General features: G+C 35.7%; 1 protein-coding gene across 3 annotated transcripts in view; it reads right to left on the bottom strand.

The window, feature by feature from the left end:
• Positions 1–671: 671 nt before the first annotated feature.
• The window catches only part of EXOC2 (exocyst complex component 2), a 280,017-nt gene continuing 257,395 nt past the window's right edge, over positions 672–23,293 (bottom strand). For all 3 annotated transcript variants that reach the window (XM_019419921.2, XM_019419920.2, XM_053904947.1), the window contains 5 exons: positions 19,544–19,599; positions 17,371–17,493; positions 5,153–5,214; positions 2,949–3,008; positions 672–1,433 (listed from right to left, as the gene is read on the bottom strand). In XM_019419921.2, coding sequence (XP_019275466.1) covers positions 1,340–1,433; positions 2,949–3,008; positions 5,153–5,214; positions 17,371–17,493; positions 19,544–19,599 — 395 coding nt within the window. In that variant the 3' untranslated portion in view covers positions 672–1,339. The remainder of the gene's footprint in view (positions 1,434–2,948; positions 3,009–5,152; positions 5,215–17,370; positions 17,494–19,543; positions 19,600–23,293) is intronic.

Here is a 23,293-nt window from a genome sequence, read left to right as displayed (position 1 = left end):
TGGGATGATCACTGGGTGTTATATGGAAACCAATTTGACAATAAATTTCATAATAAAAAAATAAAATAAATAAAATAAAATTACTTTTATTAGTAAATATATTAATTTCCACATTAAAAAAAGGGGACTCTGCGACATCCACAGAAAAATTTGAGAACCCTGACATACAGCCTGCAGGTAAGAGAATTACTCAGTTTTCTGAAGCAACTGGTATGATGCAGCTAGGTAGGGGAAGCTGACTTTGAAAGAGGTCATGGTGCCCTGCACCTATTCTGGTAAACGAAGTCAACATCGAATGTAGGACAAATGGCACGAGGTGCATCAGCAGTTCCTACTGCCTGGTAACAGAGGAATGTCTTTAAATCTTCAGAAAACATAGACTCTGCCAGAGCAGTGTTCTTTTAGCTACTGAGCAAGATGCTTCAAAGGGGAGAGAAAAGACATTACCAGAGGGGGAAGGACTCAATAGCAGTGGGCAGGAGTGCCAGCTGTCACCAGGGGACCTGGCTTGTTCTTTAGGAGGCAGTGAAGGCTGTGGCTATTCCCACCAGCACCTACTGGGGTATCCAAGCTCCACTGCAGTAACAATGGGGTCCTCAATGACAGGCAACACATTGACATGAAAGGACACATTACATTATGAGTGAATTCAACAAAGAAAGGCTACACACTGAAAGGTGCTTAATGTTTATTAGCGCAGTGAGAAATAAAAATTAGGCAGAAAAATACAAAGTTAACTCATGGACATCTGGGCACAAATAATCTACCCCAAATATAACATTTTCTTAAGCAGATGGCAAATTTTCTAAAAATCCACTTGAGTTAGGAGAGTGAGGTATTTGTATTTTTAAGTACAGATGTACAGTTTAGGACAGTTAAAGTTCCAAAGATGTCTAAATATAACTTTCTAAATCTCTTCTTATCAATGTCTCCATGTGCCTTGGAAGCTGCAGACACTACAGTCTGGTATATGAGACACTGAAGAATGCCTTTGTTACCTCATATGCCATCTTGAAGCACTCTCTGGAAAGGTATCTCTTCCTGTAGCATTAATCATGCAACATCTAGCTAAGAATATATATATTTAAAGGTATTTTAAAGCCATACAGGGCCTAATGTAATAAAAATGACAAAACAAATTACTGCTCGGGCATTTCAAACAAGGTCATTTTGGTTGAAATGAAACATATACCAACGTCTTTCTAAGCTACCAATTTGGGGAAAAGAGACAGAGATTGCAAACCTAATGCTTTAATATGCTAATACCTGTAAGCACACTTAACAAAGTAATAACAATTTATTACTTGTTATCTTTAGACTGCCCTTACTGTGGAGGTATTTATGTTTTCATCATAGTTGAAGAAGCAGCTTGGAAACAGGTGAGCTGCAAATGCATGCTACTCTTGAACTTGTTCAGCAGCTCTTCCAGTAACCTGCAAGGAGGAGAGGCTATTTTACAACCTGGCAGAGTGAAGGTTGCCTAGCAACATAAGAAAACATTGGGGGGAGCCAACTGCCTAGTTTTAGCTTCTACTTGTTGAAAAGTTATTTACATATGGATTCTTAACTCAATAACAGAATTAATCAAAGAAGCTAATCAAAAGGAATACACACACACACACACACACACATGTATATTTATATATAAAAATCTCCCTCCTGTCTCCTTTCCCTAGATTAATTAGATTTCTCCCTAAAACACATTAATGTTTGCACCTGCATTTTTTTTTAAATTCACTTAAAAATTATATACACTAAAATGTACTCTTTTTGGCATACAGTTCTATGAATGTTAACACATATTAGCAAACTAATAACTCCCATAATTGGGCACAGAATAGTTCCATCACCCTCCAAATTCTCTTGTGTTGCCCCTTTGTGGCCACCTTTCTCTTCATCTTGACCCCTCACCAACTAACAGTCTATTGTCTGTTCCTCCTATTTTGCAGTTTTGTCTTTAACAAATATTAGAGAGTGGTAAACTCAGGTGGTGAATTAAGCACCAGAAGAGTAAGGGCTAGTTCTAATTCCACTGGGTAAATCATTCTACTACTTGATAATCAATTTCTTTAACTGGTTTGATGTATAATTTTAGGGCCAGAAATCTTAGAGTGCATTTGGTTCAGAAGAAGCAACCAAGAAGTGCGTTTAAGGACATTGGGGTCAACAGATTATTTCATGGGTTTAACAATGCTCAAAATTGTCTCCATGTGACATTTTCCTCCCATTTTCCCAGACTCATGTGTTCTCTCTGCCTTCTGAGTTTCTATAACATTAACCTATGCAAAACTACAGAGCTTACACCAAGGTTTTCATGTCTATAGACTGATCAGCCAAATGCAAAGGCAGGTGGACTTCAGTTATGGTTAGTGAAGGAACAAAGACCTACATTGTTTCCGCTGCTTCAGTCTAGGGTAGGTTGAGCATTTATGAAATTTGCCTGGCCTACATTTTGTCTCAGGTAATAATTTCCTGTTTTATGAGTAGCAAAGTTTAAACTCTGACCAAGACCATTAACATAGTATTACTGAAACATATACAACTTTTTAATGTCATGTGTACAAATTTACTTTCTATTGCTGAGCTACTCAAAAGAAAAAAATCATCAAGTGCTGCATTTTATCATGCTGTCCTTTTTACATTTCTCTAAGAATTATCTTCTTAAAAATGTAAGGCAATAATACAGTTTACTGAGTGAGTCAAAATAAACTTTCTTAAAATGTTTTCTGTATTAGTCACTTAAAGCAAGAAAGGAACTAATTTCTGAACTGTCATAAACCCAGGGGAAAGGTTTTATCTTATTCTGTCACTTCAGAGACAAGCCAGGTACAGCATACTATCAAAGGCTATTAAGTACAAATCATTATCTATACAAAGAGTACTTTTAGGTAACAAAATATCATTCAACACATCTTAACTGGCCCTTGAAAACAGTATATAGTACTTACTTTTTATCTGCTCCACTTGAGAGCTGAGGCAGAGCTTCCAAAGCCTGTTTAAAACTAGACCTGGAACACAGAGAAGCAAAATTTAAGTTGAAAAATTTCATATTTCTATGGGGAATTAAGAGCATCATTAAAAATTCTTAAGCATATCTTAAATATAAAGAAACCAGTATAAGCTAGTGAAGCATGTAAAAATATGAGAAAAAGTAAAAGTGAAAAACAATAGAAAAAGTAAAAGTAAAAGTTGAGGGTACAGGGTATAGTTCCCACACAGAGGCCTTGTAGGAGTAGGGTCAAAAACTCAACTATGAAATGAAACAGAAAAGCTAAAAGAGACTGATTTTTACAAAAGATGCTACTTTAATGAGGGCTTAATGTGGACATGTTTAATTTTTAAAAAGTCTTTTCAAAACAAAACTGAAGTGTTAAGCAACTGGTAAGAAAGGAAGGAAACTAAGTAGAAATAGGGATGGTCTTGTGACAGATTATACAAATGGGGACATTTACAGTATTGACATGTACAGGGCCTGATTAACAGCCAATCTCTTACAATAACTAAATATGGTCTCTGACATTTAGTTATTATTATATTTAAAATTTGTAGAATAAGTAGAGATTGATTGATTTTAATTCAACATCACTTCTTTTCATAAAAAACATAAAAAGTACAAATTAAAAAAACATCAATTTGGTAAGCTTAACTATTTAAAAGAGAAAGTACCAAAAAATTTCTGCATCAAATAAAAAGCATTTTAGGGGAAATTATTTGGTAGTAACTTGTACTTGTCACTAAGTAATAATTTTTAACTTCTTATCTCTTCTTCTTTTATAGCTTGTTGACCATGGGTAACGAAATTAATTTTTCTTGACTTTACGGTGGTTTTTTATTTTGTTATTATAAAAACAGATCCTCATCATTGTACCAGTAAATATACTTTTGAGCAATGTTTCTCCTATTTGGGGCAAATATCACAGTAACAAATAGACTACAAAGTCCTAACAGATTATAAAAACTGGTATTGGGAAGCTTCAGTTGTTCTTGGTTAAGGCAAGGGATGGGTTACAGCTTGTGGGGATACTTAGCTCCCTTTCCAAAATGACTTTCCTCTTCCCTGATGTAGAGAGGAGGGTCTGCTGTTATCACCTTGTTTCCTGTAAACCTTTTCTCAATCAAAAAAATGTAATGCTATTATTTCTTTATTTTTACATTATGACAATAATGATGATGATGAAGAGGATACCATTAATTATTTGTAATGCACCAATAGTTTAGAAGGTAACTTGGCATATTTTTTCATTTAATTCCCCTAAAACTTTGCCTAGAAAGTATTTATTATCTTTCTTTTATAGATGAGGCAGTTAGGCACTAAAAGGTTAAATTAGTAGGAATAAATATCTAGGTACTTACACAAAGCATGCACCCACATCAAATTTGGACTGAGTGCCCTCTATCATCTATTACTTAACACTTTGTGTAGAAAAATGATGGTTGGGAAAAGGAGTCATTAAATAACATGGGAACCATCCAGAAATGTCTTCTGGTCAGGCATCATGAATAAGAATAAGAAGCTAAGTTCAATTCATTAGGAAAAAACTTTTTAAATGTCCTTAAATATTTTATTTGTATACTACTTGTATTCTCAGGCATATTAACAATATAACCCAGTTTTTCCTAAGTAATATTGCCAATGAAATAAACAATTTTGTATAGGCAAGTAGTTACTGATGTTTCAGTTCACCTACTGATACTTTGATGATAGGAAATCCTGACTTTCATTCAAAACAGCTAAAAATTATCATCAAATTTCCACTACAAAAATTTTCAGAGAAACCACAAGGCTTCCTCTTATGCTGATATTTACAATCTTTAAATTGTCCCTCAGAGTCTGCTATGAATAGAGTAAGACTCAATTCTCATTTTCTCATTTTAAAAAGAAGTATATAATGCTCTGCTATATCATTTATGAGACTGAGATTTATCTTAGTGAATAAAAACATAAAATCATACTACATATTTTTTCTTTTATATTATGCTACAAAGAACCAGTATTAGGAGTCATTGGCTTATTATGCTTTTTAGGTAAAAATTAATCAAATATAAACTTTATCACATCACGATCATGAGCACTCACTCTGATCAGTTATCTTTACAAAGATAAGCTTTATTTTTAGTGAAGCACTCATAACAAGAATGTTAAGCATCTCACTTGCTTTCAGGTGTCAGGTGAACAGCCACAGTATCCCTCAAAGCACAGATTTCAAGCCGTGCCTGAAGATGAGAAAAGGACAAGTGACAATATAGAACTGCATCAATTATTAAATTGAAACAAGTGATGTGGGGACAGTCTCTAGACTGCTTATTACTGCAGGGACAGGGTTGACAGAAGACTACTGCCATGTAGTTTTACCCCCCACCCGCCATGGTGACTGTTAGTTATGAACAGATTTTCTAAAACACTCCACAGAAATCAGGTATGATAAAATATTATTTTACTGAAAATTAAGTTAGAGTCAAGTATGCCTGTGTGAAGGCAGAGAGCCAGATACCTTATTATAAAAAGTTCAACCTGTCCAGGTGTTTTCCCACAATCTGTATTTTCTACCTAACTAGTAATTTTTCCTTTAGTCTGCTTGTTGAGAGGAAGCAAAACTTGAAACACTATCCCTGGATTATAACCCCACACCACAGATTTAAGGAAGTGGATCGGTTTACTTTCTTACACCTATGCTCTTTCAGGCACACTGACTTTAATCTCAAAAACTAAGATACAGCTCTGCAGATTCAATGCAATGTCTATTAAAATCACAGCTGGCTTTTGTTTGTTTGGTGGTTGTTTCTTTTACAGAAACTGACAGGCTGATCCAAAACAGACAAAACCATTTTGAAAAAAGAATACACAAATAGAGAAACACTTTCTGATATCAAAACTTACTATAAACCTACAATATTTAAGATAGTGTGGCACTGTTATATGGGCAGAAATACAGATCAGTAGACTAGGAGTGTCCAGAAAAAAACCCTTAACATTTATATCAATGGATTCTGACAAGGGTGCTGAGACCATTCAATAGGGGAAGGAACACGTTCTTCAACAAATAGTGCTGGGAAAACTGGATAGCCACATGCAAACGATTGAACCTGGATCCCTTTCTTAACACAAAGATGAACTCAAAATGGATCACAGACATAATGGAAGGGATAAAATTCTGAAACACATAGAAGAGAGCAGGAGTAAATCTTTGTAATGTTAGGCTAGGCAAGCCTTCTTAGAAACGCTATCAAAAGTGTAAGCAACGAAGGAGGGGAAGATGGCAGTGGAGTAAGAGTACCCTGGGCTCACCTCATCCTACAAATACAACTAGATAACTATCAAATTATCCTACATACCCCAGAAATTGACCTGAAGACTGGCAGGACAAACTCTAAAAATAAAGGTAGAGAAGAGGCCACATTGAAGAAGATAGGAAGTATGCAGATGTGGTTTGAAAGAGAAACAGATTGTGGTCACCATGGTCACAGAGAAGGATAAGAGACAGACTAGCACATAGGAGAGTGCACAAGGAAAATAAATTCCCATAGCAATTGGCTTGGAGAGTGAGAGGGCCCAAATTTTGTGAGCTCTTGGAATAGCCAAAGCTTACAGCCTAAGTTTTGTAAAAGGTCAGCAGGAGTTGGGAGATGGTAGCAGTGTATGAAGACTCTAGGCTCACCTTATCACATGAATACAGTTAGATAACTACCAAATCATCTTAAATACCCCAGAAACTGACCTAAAGACTGACGGAAAAAACTCCACAATTAAAGGTAGAGAAGAGGCCACATGCAAAAGGGCAGGAAGTGCAAAGATGCGGTGTTGAAGACATATCACGGCAGCTGCAGTGGGGAGGGAGCCACAGTCACAGAGAAGGACAAGAGATAGACATAAGGAAAATAAATCCCCATTGCAATTGGAAAAGAAAGTGAGAGGGGCCGAATATTGTAAGTTCTTGCAACCAACAGGGTGGAAAGTCTAGAGTTTTAAACAATGGACTTGGCTGGGACAGAGTCCACAGGGCACTGTGCTGCTCTTGGAGAGAAGGAAGGAAACAACCTTGATACAGCATGGAAACAGTGATCTGAAAAGCACCTGGGGCACACAGTGGGGAGGCTATTTGCTCATCATGAAGCGTGTCCCAGGAGACAGTGTTCACAAAGAGACCCGCTCAAGGGAACAAAGGAACTGGCAGGCACGATTTCCCGCCCTTGTCCGTCAGCATAAGCACAGGACCACCTGTGGGAACCAGCACAGCACCACACTCACTACCTAACTTGCTTCATCAAGCCCTGTCCCCCAAGCTCCTGTGGAACTGCCCTTCCCAGTCACACTTAGCTCAGTGATGGCATGGTAGGTCCCCTCCCCCAGAACACTGGCCCCAACACCTGCCAACACAATGTCTCTCCAATCAGGAGTTTTTCACAGCCTCAGTTCTGGCAGTGATGGTGACAGGTGTCATATTATAAGCAGACCAGAGCACACCTAGTTAAAATGTGCCACATGCAGACCAGGGGCCACACATTGCCCACAACAGGCAAAGAACCACTTGAAACAACTGGCCTGAAAGATAAAGTGGCCAGAACAAAATAGCAGAGCACACGCAGCACACACTGGAGACACTCCTGGAAGCACCAGGCCCTAGAAAACAGGAGACACTACACAGCAGAGCACTGACCTCTTCCAGGTAAGGCCATTACTCTCAAGAACAGGAGACATAGCTGATTTTCCTAACAGAAAAAGGCACAGAGACTTAGGAAAAATTAAAAGACAGAAATTTGTCTCATGAAAGAATAGGACAAGGCCACAGCAAAACATAAGTAACATTCCTGATGGAGTATTTAAAGCAATGATCATAAAGATACTCCCTGGACTTGAGAAAAATGGAAGGCATCAGTGAGACCCTTAAAATGAAGATAAAAAAAGAACCAATAAGAGATGAAGATTGCAATAAATGAGATTAGAAACATGCTAGATGGAATGAATAGCAGGCTGGAAGAAGCAGAGGAATGAATTAATGACCTAGAAGACAGAGTAATGAAAAGTAATCAAGGTAAACAAAAAGAGAAAAAGAAGTATGCAAAATAAGAATAGACTTAGGAAACTCAGTAACTCCATCAAACATAATAACATTTGTATTATAGGAAATCAAGAAGAAGAAGAGAGAGAAAAAAGGGGACAGAAAATTTATTTAAAGAAATAGTAGTTGAAAACTTCCCTAATCTAGGGAAGGAAACAGATATCCAGATCCAGGAGGCCCAGAGATTCCCCAACAAATTCAACAAAAGCAGACCCATACCAAGATATATTGTAATTAAATTGGCAAAATACAGTGATAAAGAAAAAAAATTTAAAGCATCAAGACAAAAGAAGACAGTAACATACAAGGGAAACTCCATAAAGCTAGCAGGGAATTTTTCAGCAGAAGCACTGCAAGCCAGAAGGCAGTGGCATGATATATTCAAAGTGCTGAATGGGAAAAATCTGCAGCCAACAATATTCCATCCAGAAAGGCTATCATTTAGAACAGAAGAAAAATAGAGGTTCCCAGAGTTTGTGACCACTAAACCAGCAATGCAAGAAATAGGAGACTCTGAGTGGAAAGGAAAGACCAAAAATTACAGTATGAAGATAGGAAACATAAGAGTGGCAAAAAGGAATATTTCTGTAAAAAAAAATCAGTCAATGAACTCATAAAATAAAAGCATTTGACATATGACACCATATACCTAAAATGTGGGGAGGAGAAAAGAGTGGGTTCAAACTTAAACAACCATCAACTGAACATAGACTGTTATATGCACAAGATGTTACACACAAACCCAACGGTAACCACAAATCAAAAACCACTAATAAATTTACAAAGAATAAAGAGAAAGAAATCCAATGATATCACTAAAGCAAACCAGAAAACCATGAAAGAAAGAAAGATCAGAGAAAATCTTCAGAAGACAACCCAAAACATGAAATAACATGTCAATAAATACATATCTATCAGTGATTACTCTGAATGTAAATGGACTAAATGCTCCAATCAGAAGACACTGGGTGACAGAATGGAAACAAAACAAAACGAAACAAACAAGATCCTGCTGTCTATGGAGACTAGAGAGACTCATTTTAGACCTAAGGATACCTGCAGATTGAAAGTGAGAGGATGGAGAAACATCTATCATTCATATGGATGTCAAAAAAAAGTGTCAGCATAGCAATACTTATACCAGACAAAAATAGACTTTAAGACAAAGACTGTAACAAGGGACAAAGAAGGATAGTATATAATAATAGAGGAGACAATCCAACAAGAAGATGTAACAATTCTATATATTTATGCACCCAATATGGAAGCAACCAAATACATATAACAGTTAATAACAAAATAAAAGAACAATTGATAATGATACAGTAATAGTAGAAGACTTTAACATCTCATTTACATCAAATGGGTAGGTTATCTAAATAGAAAATCAACAAGGAAACCATGGCTTTGAATGATACACTGGACCACATGGATTTACAGATATATTCAGAACATTCTCTCCTAAAACAGCAGAGTACACATTCTTCTCAAGTGCACATGGAAGATTCTCCAGAATAGATCACATATTAGCCCACAAAACAAGCCTCGACAAATTCATAAAGATCAAAGTCATATGATGCATCTTTTCTGATCACAATGGTATGAAACTATAAGTCAACTACAAGAAAAAAATCTGGAAATAACACAAATATATGGTGTTAAATAACATTCTATTAAACAATGAGTCAACCAGGGTCAAAGAAGAAATAATAAAGTACATATAACAAAATTAAAATGAAAACACAACAAGCCAAAACCTGTGGAATGCAGAAAAAGCAGTCATTAACAGTGAAGTATACAGGCTTACCTCAGGAAGCAAGAAAAATCTCAAATAGCCTAAATATACCTAAAGGAGCTAGAAAAAGAACAACAAACAAAACTGAAAACTGGCAGAAAATGGGAATTAATAAAGATTAGAGAAGAAATGAATGATATAGAAACTTAAAAAAAAAAAAAAAAGAACAGATCAATGAAACCAGGAACTGGTCTTTTGGGAAAAAAAAAATCAATAAAATTGATAAACCTCTAGCCAGACTTATCAAAAAAAAAAAAAAAGACTCAGAAAAAAAATCACAAATGAGTGAGAAGAAATAACAACCAACAACACAGAAGTACAATTATAAGGGAATATTATGAAAAACTCTATGCCAACAAATTGTACAGCCTGGAAGAAATTGTTAAAGCCATCGTGATCAAACAGTATGATACTGGTATAAAAACAGACACACTGATCAATAGAAAAGAATAGAAAACTCTGAAATAAACCCACAACCATATGGTCAATTAATCTTCGACAAAGCAGGAAAGGAAAGAATATCCAATGTGAAAAGAACAGTCTCTTCCACAAATAGTGTTCAGAAAACTGGATAGCAACATGCAAAAGAGTGAAACTGGACCACTTTCTTATACCATACACAAAAATACATTCAAAATGGATTAAAGACCTAAATATGACACCTGAAATCAAAGCATCCTAGAAGAGAACACAGGTTGTAACTTCTTTGACATTGGCCATAGTACATATTTTGTACATACATGTCCTGAGGTAAGGGAAACAGAAGCAAAATAAACTATTGGGACTACAAAATAAAAAGTTTCTGGAGAGAAGGAAACAATCAACAAAACTAAAAGGCAACCTTACGGAGTAGGAGAAGATATTTGCAAAGACATATCTGATAAAGGGTTAGTATCCAAAATATATTAAAAAATTATACAACATCTAAAAAACAAATACTCTAATTAAAAAATGGGCAGAAGACATGAACAGACATTTTTCCAAAGCAAACATAGATATGACCAATAGGCACATGAAAAGATGGTCAATATCACTGATCACTGGGGAAGTGGAAACAAAAACTACAATGGGGTAACACTTCACATCTGTCAGAATGGCTAAAATTAACAACACAAGAAACAACAGGTGTTGGCAAGGATGTGGAGAAAAAGGAACCCTTGTGCACTGTTGGTGGGAATGCTAACTGGTGCAGCCAATGTAGAAAACAGTATGGAGGTTCTTCAAAAAGTTAAAAATAGAACTACCCTATGATCCAGCAATTACACTACTGGGTATTAACTAAAAGAATACAAAAACAGAAATAAAGAGATATGTGCACCCTGTGTTCACTGTGGAATTATTTACAATAGCCAAATTATGGAAGAAGCCCAAATGTCCACTGATCGATGAATGGATTAAAAAGATGTGGTATATATATACAATGGAATATTATTCAGTCATAAAAAAGAATGAAAGCTTGCTATTTGCAATGACATGGATATAGCTAGAGTATTATGCAAAGCAAAATAAATTCAGTTGGAGAAAGACAAATACCATATAATTTTACTCATATGTGGAATTTAAGAAACAAAACAAAGAAGCAAAGGAAAGAGGGAGAGAGAAATAAAAAAAACAGACTCAAGTATAGAGAACTGATGATTGCCAGTGGGGAGAAGGTGGGCAATGGGTTAAATAGATGATGGGTATTAAGAAGTGCACATGTCATGATAAGCACTGGGTGATGTATGGAATTGGTGAATCACTATACTGTACACCTGAAACTAATATAACACTGTATTTAACTGGAATTAAAAACTTTTTTGAAAGGTAAAAGCAACAAAAGAAAAATTTATAAATTAAACTTAAAATTAAAAACTTATGTGCGGTGAACTATAGCATCAAGAAAGTAAAAAAACAACCCACATAATGAGATACCCTTGACATACACTAAGATGTCTATAATCAGTAACATAAGGTAGTAACAAGTATTGGTTAGGATGTGGAGAAATTGGAATCTTTAATGCATTGCTGTTAGGAAAGTAAAATGGAACAGCCAGTTTAAAAACAGTCTGGCAGGGGCACCTGGGTGTTTCAGTCAGTTAAGCTTCTGAATCTTGATTTTGGCTCAGGTCATGATTTCATGGTTCGGGAAAACATGTTGGGCTCCGCACTGACAGCAAGGAGACTGCTTAGGATCTCTCTATGGTCCTCCCCTGCTCACGCTCTTCCCCTCTCTCACAAAATAAATTAATAAACTTAAAAAAATAATTTTAAGACACTCAAGCAATTCATCAAAAGATCAAACATAGGGTATCCATATGACCTAGCAATTTCCCTCCTATGTATATACCCAAGAGAAAATAAAACACATAAATATGTTTATGTGAAAAGTAGAAAATAACCCAAATGTCCATCAAATGATGAGCAGATAAAGAAAATGTGGTATATTTATACAATGGAATATTATCCAGTCATCAAAAGAAATGTACTGGTATATGCTGCAATATGTGTGCACCTTGAAAACATTATGCTAAATGAAGGCAGCCAGTTACCAAAAGTCATATTTGTGTGACTCCATTTGTATGAAATTTTTTGAATAGGCAATTCATTGGGATAGAAAATCACGGAGAAAGAAACCAGAATGCTGCTTGTCTGTGGATGGGAAGGGTGGTTGGAAAGACAGTGGAAAGCAGCTGCTAATGGGTTCAAGGTTTCTTCTAGGGTGCAATGTTCTGAAGTTGAGTGTGTTGATGACTGTACAACTCTGTGAACACAATAAAAAAAAATCACCGAACTGTGTGCACTTTTACCTTGTAGACAACACAACACTCATCTACCTTGTGGCAGATGAGTTATATCTGCGTAAAACTTAAAAAAAATTTTTAAAAATGTTTGTTTATTTCTGAAGGAGAGACAGACAGAGCATGAGTGGGGGAGAGGCAGAGAGAGGGAAGGAGACACAGAATCTGAAGCAGGCTCCAGGCTCTGAGCAGTCAGCACAGAGCCCAACGCAGAGCTCGATCTCACGAACGGTGAGATCATGGCCTGAGCTAAAGTCAGACGCTCAACGGACTGAGCCACCCAGGTGCCCCATATCTTGCATAAAACTTTTAAGAAAACAAAACAAAACAAAACATGGTAATCTAAAGCTTAAACTTCTTTGCGATCTTGAAATGACTTTACATGCAGATCACTTGTTTTCAGAGCTCCTGAAGAGGCTCTGAATGACAACCACATTACACACCTTCTACCTTTGACTCAGGCATCCACAGTGTGTATAATGTTCAGGAGACTATTAAAAAGAGATAGCTCTGGGGAACCTGGGTGGCTCAGCTGGTTAAGCATTGGACTTTTGATTTGGTCAAGATCTCAAGATTCGTGAGTTCGGGCCCTGCCTGTGTCAGGCTCTGTACTGACAGTGTGAAGCCTGCTTGGGATTCTGCCTCTTCCTCTCTCTGTTCCTCCCCAACTTGTAAATAAACTGAAAAAAAAAAAATTAAAAAAAAAAGTAAAAGAGACAGTCCTTATTCTCCAGGAGTACATAAAACATAAAACAATGGTAAGAGAAATTTTGTAAATAATCAGGATAAATGCTGATTTATATAAGACACAGTATATTCAGTAAAACTTTTTCTGCTTGGAAAGCAGTTGTTCGGTTTCGTTTTTCAGTGCTTTAGAAGCCTAGAAAATAGTTTGTAACTAGAAAGCATGCACATGACAGTTTGTCTCTATTGTTGATACTCTATATATTGAAACAGATCTACAAAGAGAGTATCAAAAAGTAAAAATAAGGTAGAACTTTTAGTTGAATATTGCAGGATTAAATCACTTTAAAACTAATCTTCATGCCCAAATTGTATTCAAAGTGATAGGTGTTTTAAATTAATCTATGAATTATGTGAACTATAAAAGCTGTGGTTATTTATAAAATATACATAGAACTGTACACCAGAAAATGTCAATGTTAAAATATCAGCTAAAATTACCAAACTGTCATCCCATTCCTCTTTAAACTGGCTCTCAGGAAGGTTCTGAAGATTGAGGTATGGGCCCTTTATGTAAGTGATTATTACAGGTTAACTTGTAGTCCTTCTGAATTATCTGCTTAATAGAAAAACAGTCTAACACAGGGATTCCCAATGGGAGAGGGGGAAATGGGGGGTTTAGACTCACTTGAATTTTTCCAATATAGAAATGACTGCCTAATTCCTAGGATGTATTAGAATATTAGAAGTTGGAACAGTCATGGTGGTCAGCAGTCTCCTGGACATGTATTTATCAAAAAAGTTCTCTAGCTAAATCTGGTACCTCTTCCTAACCCTTCCCTGCTAGTTTTGAGAGAATTTAGCCAACAGGCCCTTCCCTAGTTAATCTCAACCACCCAGAGGAAAGCACTATCCTGAGACTTTTTCCACCATAGATAGTTTTATCTATTTGAGAATTTCATGTGAATGAACCCCATATAGTATATGAGCTTTTGTGTAAGGCTTCCTTCACTCAGCTGAATGCTCCCGAGATTTATCCAGGTGGTACCAGTAATTCTGTCCTCTTTAATGCTGAATAGCATTTGGTTTTATGAACATATCACAGTTTGCTTATTCTATTGATGAATACCTGGGCTGTTTCCAGCTTTTGGCTATTATGTTTTCAGCTCTCTTGGTTAGTTTTTTTTTTTTTTTTAAAGCAAGAGGTTTTCTTTTCTATGTACATCTATATATATGTATATAAATGTATACATATGTATAGATATACATATGTATATTTGTTTATTTTCTAAATATAATTTATTGCCAAGTTAGTTAACATACAGTGTATACAGTGTGCTCTTGGTTTCGGGAGTAGATTCCCATGATTCATTGCTTACATACAACACCGTCAGTGCTTATCCCAACAAGTGCCCTCCTCAAAGCCCATCACCCATTTTCTCCTTCTCCTGTGCCCCCCACCACCAACCCTCAGTTTGTTCTCTGTATTTGAGAGTCTCTTATGGTTTGCCTCCCTCCCTCTCTGTTTGTAACTATTTTATCCCCTTCCCTTCCCCCATGGTCTTCTGTTAAGTTTCTAAAATTCCACATACGAGTGAAAACATATGGTATCTGTCTTTCTCTAATTTATTTCAATTACATAATGCCCTCCAGTTCCATCCACATCACTGCAAATGGCAAGATTTCATTCCTTCTCATTGCCAAGTAGTATTCCATTGTATATATAAACCACATCTTCTTTATCCATTCATCAGTTGATGGACATTTGGGCTCTTTCCATAATTTGGCTATTGTTGATAGCGCTGCTATAAAACATTGGGGTACGTGTGCCCCTATGAATCAGCACTCCTGTATCCTCTGGATAAATTCCTAGTAGTGCTATAAGAAAGAGCTTTTCTTGTCACTGTACTATTTTACCGTCCCAACAATTCGTACGATCTCTAATTTCTCTTCAGTCTTGCCAACACTTGCTATTTTTAAGTCTTTAATTTTCTTCATCATGGTGGATATGTAATGGTATATTATTATAGTGTTAATTTTCATTTCTCTGATAACCAATGATGTTGACCATCCTTTCATGTACTGATTAACCATTTCTGACTCTTCTGGAAATTGAATTACATGTATGCTAGACCTTTTGACATTGTCCCAGCGGTCTCTGAAGTTGCATTCATTTTTTTCCAATGATTCTTTTCTCTGTTCTTCAAATTTGGTAATTTCTGTTGATCTACAAATTCACTGACTTTCTCTTTTGTCTATTCTGCTGTTATTCACATCTAGAAGACTTCAAAAAAATCATATTCTGTATTTCTCCATTCCAGAATTTCCATTTAGTTCCTTTTTTAGGGTTTCTATTTTTCTGCTGAGATTTCCTATCTATCTATTCATTATGAGTATGGATAGTCACCTTTACATCACTGAATAGGGCAGCTTTAAAGTCCTTGTCTTCGAATTCCAACAACTGCATTATCTCAAGATTGGTCTCAGTTGATTGTCTTTTCTATTAAGAGTGGGTCACATTTTCCTGTTTTATCTTGTTTGTGTGCCTTAAGTATATTTGGATTGTTTCCTGGACACCGTCAATAATGTGACTGGAGATTCTGGATTCTTTTTTTTTAATATGAAATTTATTGTCAAATTGGTTACCATACAACACCCAATGTTCATCCCAACAGGTGCCCTCCTCAATGCCCATCACCCACTTTCCCCTCCCTCCCACCCTCCATCAACCCTCAGTTTATTCTCAGTTTTTAAGAGTCTCTTATGGTTTGGCTCCCTCTCTCTCTCCCTCTCTCTCTCTTTTTTTTTTTTGAGATTCTGGATTCTATTACATGACCCTGAAGAGGACTGATCTTTGTTTCATTCATTTTAGCAAGCAATTAACTTATCTGGACTCAAAATGAAAACTCTCAGCTCTTGGGCAAGCACTTCAATTCTTACTTCAATTCTTCTAGTCTAACTGGGCTGGTTGGAGTAGACTTTAATCATGCATGTGTAGTTCAGGGGTCAACCTGTGATTTAGGCAGTGTACATACAAAATTTGTGGTTTTTGTTTTCTGCTCTCTGGGATACCACCCTCACTTTCCTGTAACTGTGGTTGCTCTGAAGCCTATTCTTCAAGCCAGAAAGATAGCAGGTTTTGTGAAGTTTTAGGCATCTGTTGGCCTGTAGGCTAAAATTTGTAAAAAGTGAAAAATTCCCCAAGTACCATTTCTTCTAGAATCACTCACTAATGGTCATTCTATAATATCTTCAGGTTTTTGTTTTTACACCTTTTATTCTTAAACATTATTCAAGATTATATTATCTGTAGGGAATTGGTTGACAGAAACTTCCTCAGCCACTACTGGAAGCAAAACTGCCAGTCCTTTGTATTTTCTTATTTATTTTTATTTTTTTATTTTTTAATATGAAATTTATTGTCAAATTGGTTTCCATACAACACCCAGTGCTCATCCCAACAGGTGCCCTTTAAAAGCGCAATTGCAATGCTCTAAATCACTGCAGTTCATAGGTAGCAGGTAACTCTCCCTATGCATGAACACCTTTGCTATTGTCAACTTGGTTATATGCATACCAAGACGTATTTGGTTTATAGAAGTTATAATTGTTATTATAACTATGTAATTTAAATAACTACAACATAAAACCAATGGATTATGAGTGTGAAGAGACTGTTGTCATTTCTATGAAAACTGCATTGAATGGTTTGAAAAGATTTATTAAAAGTTAAGTTGCTAAAAATTCCTGTGAAACTGGATGTAGTGAAGACAGCTGCAAACTAAAAAAAAAAAGTCACATAACTTTAGAAGGAATCTGCATTCAGAAAATTTCATAAGAGTTGTTAAGATCTTGCTCTACTCTACAGAAACAGAAACTCTAAAATTTGTAGACAATGCATAGGTATGGTATGGCTTATGCAATAGAGAAGATGTAGATCTCCAATTGGTAGATTCACAAACACCTGTCTGTATATAAGAATGATGACTACAAATACATTTTATATGTTTTAAATGAAATAAAAGTTCAACATGGAACTGAATGATTTTGGTACCTGTAATGCTCCATTTTTGCTGAAGGATGAAACACACTGCATCAGTCGACTTAGCTCTTCAGAAACTGCTTCCACCACCTTGGATAGAACTCGAGGTACCAATTCTTTGGAAATAGTGAACACCTGATGGAAGGGTTTAAAGTAAGAGCAAATGATGTGTTATAGGAACATTTCCTGACTTGAATTTGTTAAAAACAAAGAGATGCACAAAACAAAATAACTCACAGGCCTTCTAAGCCATATTTTTAAAGGATCACAATTATGAATGAAAGGAAGATATAGACAGAAGATACAATTGTACTAAGTGATTAATGGCAAAAACTAATCCTCTAAAAATATATAGGCAAATATAATTTTGAAAGGTGTTGTTGATGTTGACAAACTAAAAATAGTTTCAAAGATTTCATCTTCCTCTTGCCCTTTTCACAAAAGGAAATATTATAGAAATTATAGAAATAAAATTATAGAAATTTAGAAATATGAAATTATAAAAATAAAAACACATTGTGTCAGTTTTTTTACCACAATTAAAAGAAAAACATATGGAGTCAGACTCTTCTTAGATCCAAACAAACACCGTATCAACTGGGCACATTACTGCATATTGGACAACAAAGTCCCCAATTTTATTGTTTGCCAAATTTCATATGTATTTCCTTTCATTTGACAAAAAAGATTATTTTTCAACTTTGAATCTTGGTATTTTCAGAATAAGAACTATTATATTTGAAAATGTGGTGAAACATTTTACTATGCTGATTTATAAATTTGTCAAGTTAAGATCATGTGAGAAATAGTAAATAAACATTATGAATGAAATTCTACTTCCAGTTACTGAGATAAATTAGAAGGGGGTTTTAAAAACCTCATACAAATCATGGTTACTTATAGTGGACATTAATAAAGCTGCCTCTTTAGGAATTACTGTCATCACTAAAAGGCATACATATTTTGCAATTCCTCTGACTACCACCTGTTCATCTACCACAGAAATGCTTTCACTGACTGATGATTTAATTTTATACTCTAATTTTATTGGAAGCTAACATAACAAAAAAGCATTTGTATATCTTTGATGATAAAATCATTAAAAATGTATGTGATAAATTCTTGCTGGAGTTAAATCATATATAAAATACTTCCATAGAAGAATGTGTATGTTTTCCTTTACTAAGAAATGAAAACATAACATACTACGTTTCTCTTTCTGCTCTAGCTGTTTCAAACTTAGAGACAAATTCAGGAACAAGATAGCATTCTCTGTTCCCTTTGGTTACTCTTTTGCTTTAGCCTTGATTATCCATGTTTTCCAGTTTATCTTGACAACCTCTGATACTTTTTGATTAAGACAGTGGTATAAACTAAATACACCTACATCAGATGCATGCAGCTTAAAAGGCACTCAAGCAACAGTGGAAATTATCTAATGATAACATCTTTGTGGGCCTTATTTTATCTGGTCACCAATCTGTGTATGAGCCATAACCACTCTGAAAGTACTGGCAAAGCAGTGAGTAATGGATTGTGAAATTATAGAATTGGTAGTCATAGTGGTGATAATGGTGGTAGCTGTGCCTCTTTTGATGTTCCTTAGAAGAGTCCTTCTAAGAAGGACGTTAACAAAGGATGTTAATGTAAAGCTTAAGATGATAATGCTTCAAGTGAGGGCAAGTTTTAGCATGAACCAGAAGCATCAACATCCACATGTACCTACGTCAGTCACTGATAGGAAACCATGCACTTGCTTCCTAACCTCAGCCTGCCCTTTCAGCCAATCTAACAAGTCTAGTTTTCTGGATTCCCAGCCACTATGTAAGAATACATTGCCACGTGAATAAGACACCAAAGCTTATTTGTATTCTGGTTAAAAAGAGGTTAATGAATTTTGCAAGATAAGGGATTTAACATTCCTTCCAAACCAAGGTGAAAAAACAATCTCTCTTCTCCTTACCTTTTGAACATTAATGGATTTAGTTTTAAACACAATTTCAGAAAAAAAAAACTCTCACAGTAAAAGCACATGCATGTGTGTGCATGTGTTAGAGTTGTTTTTTATTTATACCCAAGATATATTCTGAAGGGAAAAAAGACTACCAGAAAAACCATCAAATTTGCCTCTTTGTGTTGTTTTCCAGTTACCCATATTTCTTAAGAACATCTAATGACAGCTTACCTCTGCGTGCACAGCAATTATATTCACCAATGCTTCTTTTAAATAGTTTCTGACACCTGAAATCAAGAAGAGGGAGGGAAAAAAGGCATTTAATGGAAAAAAGCTACCCACCTCCCTTGACGGCATTACTGTGCACTGTACTACTGCCTTAGAGTTTTCTAAGGAGAAACAGAAAGTAACACTACCACTGTCTACTTCCTTTGAGAACCAAATGGTGTAAGGGCTATTTTCGTTCAGGTTAAAAAAAAAGTTAAACATTTTCTTTCATTGTTTCTCTGTAACTGATGGTCAGTCTGCTTCAAAACTGAATTTAAAACTGTCCTTCAGTTTCTTTATATACATGTTTCTTCATTTGTGTTTGTGTGTGTGCGCACTTGCCTACCTGGTACATACATACATTAGCAGATCAAAAAAGAAAAGACAAAAGGAAGATATTTACTAAAGCTTACAGAAGCTACATATCTATTGTAACCTTTTACTTCCAAAGGTAAAAGTTAACTTATGTAGGCTATTTTGATCTTAAAAAATTACTTCTGGGAGAAATGTCTGACAAAAATCACAATCTGATTTTGTAAAGCAAGTTAAAGGTTAGACAAAATACAAGATTTAAGGACAGTAAAGAATTAACAAATACTGCTTCACTCAAAAGTAGGCACTCAATAGCAGGTGTGTGCAAGATTTAATAGTGCAGGAGTCTGAAGTCAGTTTTGTCACCTACAAGCTATGACTTTCGGCAAGAAAACTGGGAGCCCAGGTTTCTCTCCCATTAAAAAGTGTAAGAACAGTACCTATCTTGCAGGCTTGTAGTGAGGATTATAGGAGATAATGCATGTGACTGGTCCAGGTACCCACAGGGCTCATTAAGAACTTTCAATTATCATTATTTTGCAAGAAAAAAAATGTGAAAACAAGAAGCTGCTTTACTTTAATTCCAAAGAAATTATTTTTACTTGGAGTGGACTATTATTTCAGAATGCCTTCTAGAATTAATTGCAAATATTGAGAATTCCTTTTATACCAAAACAGAGAAAATTCTCTATTGTAAAATCATGGATGTTAACAGTAACAATGTTACAGTGTTAAGGAGAGTCTTTTCCCATAATGTCATCTAAGCTACTGATGATTTAGAAAAGTTGAGAATTTAAAAGCCAAGAACTATAACCAACTTTCTGAATTGACAGTTTTAGATTCTAAATGTATAACTAGTTTTTGATTCTGTCATATGCTATAGTTTTAAATAGGCACACTATTTTTCTTTTGAGGAGCCAATTTATATATACTTTGGAATATGGAGAGGTTCACGTATTCTATTTTTCTGGTGGAAAAATTAAGAAATCTGTTGAAGAGTAAACAAATATAATCCAGAAATTAGTTGAAATCAACTAATTGCAAGGAAACAAGTCTTATCTGGGAGGTAAGCCAGGAAAATACAAGGAACCTATTATAAGTGAAAGTGAAATAAACTACCTTGTGCTCAAGACCAGAAAAGCTTTCTTCCTCTAAGAGGAAAGGCATACCACAGAGTTGTTCCCCTGGATTGTTTACCTGCTACAGTCAGAGCAACAGGGAGACCTGGGTGTGACATCTGTCTCTGATGACTATGATCACCTCAGTCAGTATGCCTCATCTTGTTCCTTGCTCTCTGGATAGTTCTTTCAAAGTGAGTGGCGGAAAGCAGGGAAGGGCTCTCTGGTTCCTGAGTTCATAATCACTGTGCTCAGGTCAAGAATTTTTAAGTTGCAACCCTGTAAAAGACTAGCTCGTCTCTCTCTCTCTCTCTCTCTCTCTCTCCTCTCTCTCTCTTTCTACAGATAGATAGATAGAGAGAGATAGACACACACATACATGCCATGTATATAGTTACTAAAAATAGAAGCACAATCTTAGGCCAATGATGATATAAGGAACTTAAGAAATTCAGCAGTTTCAGGATGCCTGGGTGGCTCAGTTGTCTCTGTGTCTTCTGTGTCTCTCCATCTCTTTGCCCCTTCCTCGCTTGCACTTTGTCTCTCTCTCTCTCTCTCTCTCAAAAATAAATACTAAAAACATTAAAAAAAATTAAAAATAAAAAAGAAATTCAACAGTCTCTGCTCTTGGTGAAAACCAGGATCCTGTCAATGCTACTATATGAACAAATGTCAAGAGGTTGGGTGCTAGAAATGTTCTAGCAATGATAACTAGAAATGTGAGGGCAATTTTTAACTTCTAAAATTCTTCAATGTAAACGTGGGGCCAGAATGCTGACTAAAAACCAGAAAATTAAACTTAGAATAAAGCAAGCCAGTGTCACATGCTATCAACTCAACTCCCACTCTGACCCTGATAGGAAAAACATTTCCTGGCAAGAACCCATCAGACTGGAGCATTACTAATAAAATACCCTGTAAAAGACATAAATCTAAATTACTCAATATAATTCTAAAGGCAAAGCTGTGAATAATAAGAATAAAATCACAGGACACTTTCCACCATCAGAACTAAATTGCTGTTAATAAAAAAAATATGAAAACAAAATCAAGCTTCCTGTTTTAGGTTGACCACAGGTTTCACAAGGATAGTATGCTAAAAGGAACACACAGCCTCAACCGTAACAAATTGAGAAAAAAAAAAACAAAAACAAAAACAAGAACCTGTATTTCTTGGAGACTTACTTTTTTTGAATAGAGAAAATGAAATAATACCCCCCACACACACCACCAAAAAATAAAACAACAACTGCTTCAAGGAATAAGTGGTAATGTTGGGAGGAAAAGGGAGGAAAAAAGTTTCTGTCCCTAGGGATGAACAGAAAGAGAATTCCTGGTCAAACCACATGTCAGGTCAGTAAGGGTTCAAAAAGATAACATTAAATTGAACGCATATGAAAAATACATGCTAACTTAGAGGAGGAGATTTGTGAAATATTATTATAACCTTCCAAAGCAATGTATATGCTGGTGTTAAGAACTTAACAATTTTAAAAATATGAAAATAAATGATTGTCTCTCTCTAAAAAGCTACCCATTGTGTTAAATACAGAGATAAGTATTTTTTTACTGCATATTGGGCTGAAATTGTTGTTAGTTCTAAGGGAATGGCTAAAAGTTCTCATTCATTCATTTAACATCAATTTGTTGAGATTCTACTTCATGGTGGACTCTGATAGGCACACATCAGATTTAGTGACACATTAGGTCTTTCAAGTAGAATATGTGTATATCCCCAGTATGTGTAAGACCCCAAAGTGCTTAGCTGTTAAGTTTTACCCTAATGTACTAGTATTCATATAGGTGTTTAAGTTGTATGTAGCAAATACATAGTATGAAAGGGTTTTATACTGTAAAACAAAATCTTTGTTTTATACTAATTTGTGAAACATTTACTTGTGATTTCCTTTTTGTCAAGTTCTTGAAAGGGTAAAGAATAGTATTTGGGAGGGGTGGAGGAAGGGCACTGGACCTAGAGACTAGACAGCGTCCGTGTCTAGAGACTGAGGTCTGAAGGTTCACAAACATGAAACAGATAAGATCTCTGTGGTCTTCCTAGTTAAGAATTTCAATTCCTTTCTCTTTATTCCACTCAATAGCCAGTTATCAGCCTAAGGAGAAACAAAACCAGTATCACACCCTACACACTAGCCAACCTAGTACCTACCCTACTCTCTCAGGGGTCTATACTGAGACTTCAGATGTGTTTCTAAAAAACGAAACATAGATTAACCCCTTGGTTTTAACTGCCTTTTGAGTTTTCTGGCTCAGTTGGTTGAGTGTC

This window comes from Panthera pardus, unplaced genomic scaffold, assembly GCF_024362965.1.
Source record: "Panthera pardus isolate Hobbes unplaced genomic scaffold, ASM2436296v1 HiC_scaffold_17, whole genome shotgun sequence".
NCBI classification, from domain to species: domain Eukaryota; kingdom Metazoa; phylum Chordata; class Mammalia; order Carnivora; family Felidae; genus Panthera; species Panthera pardus.
The sequence above is the reverse complement of the archived record's forward strand: the minus strand, read 5'-3'. Positions and strand labels throughout refer to the sequence as shown.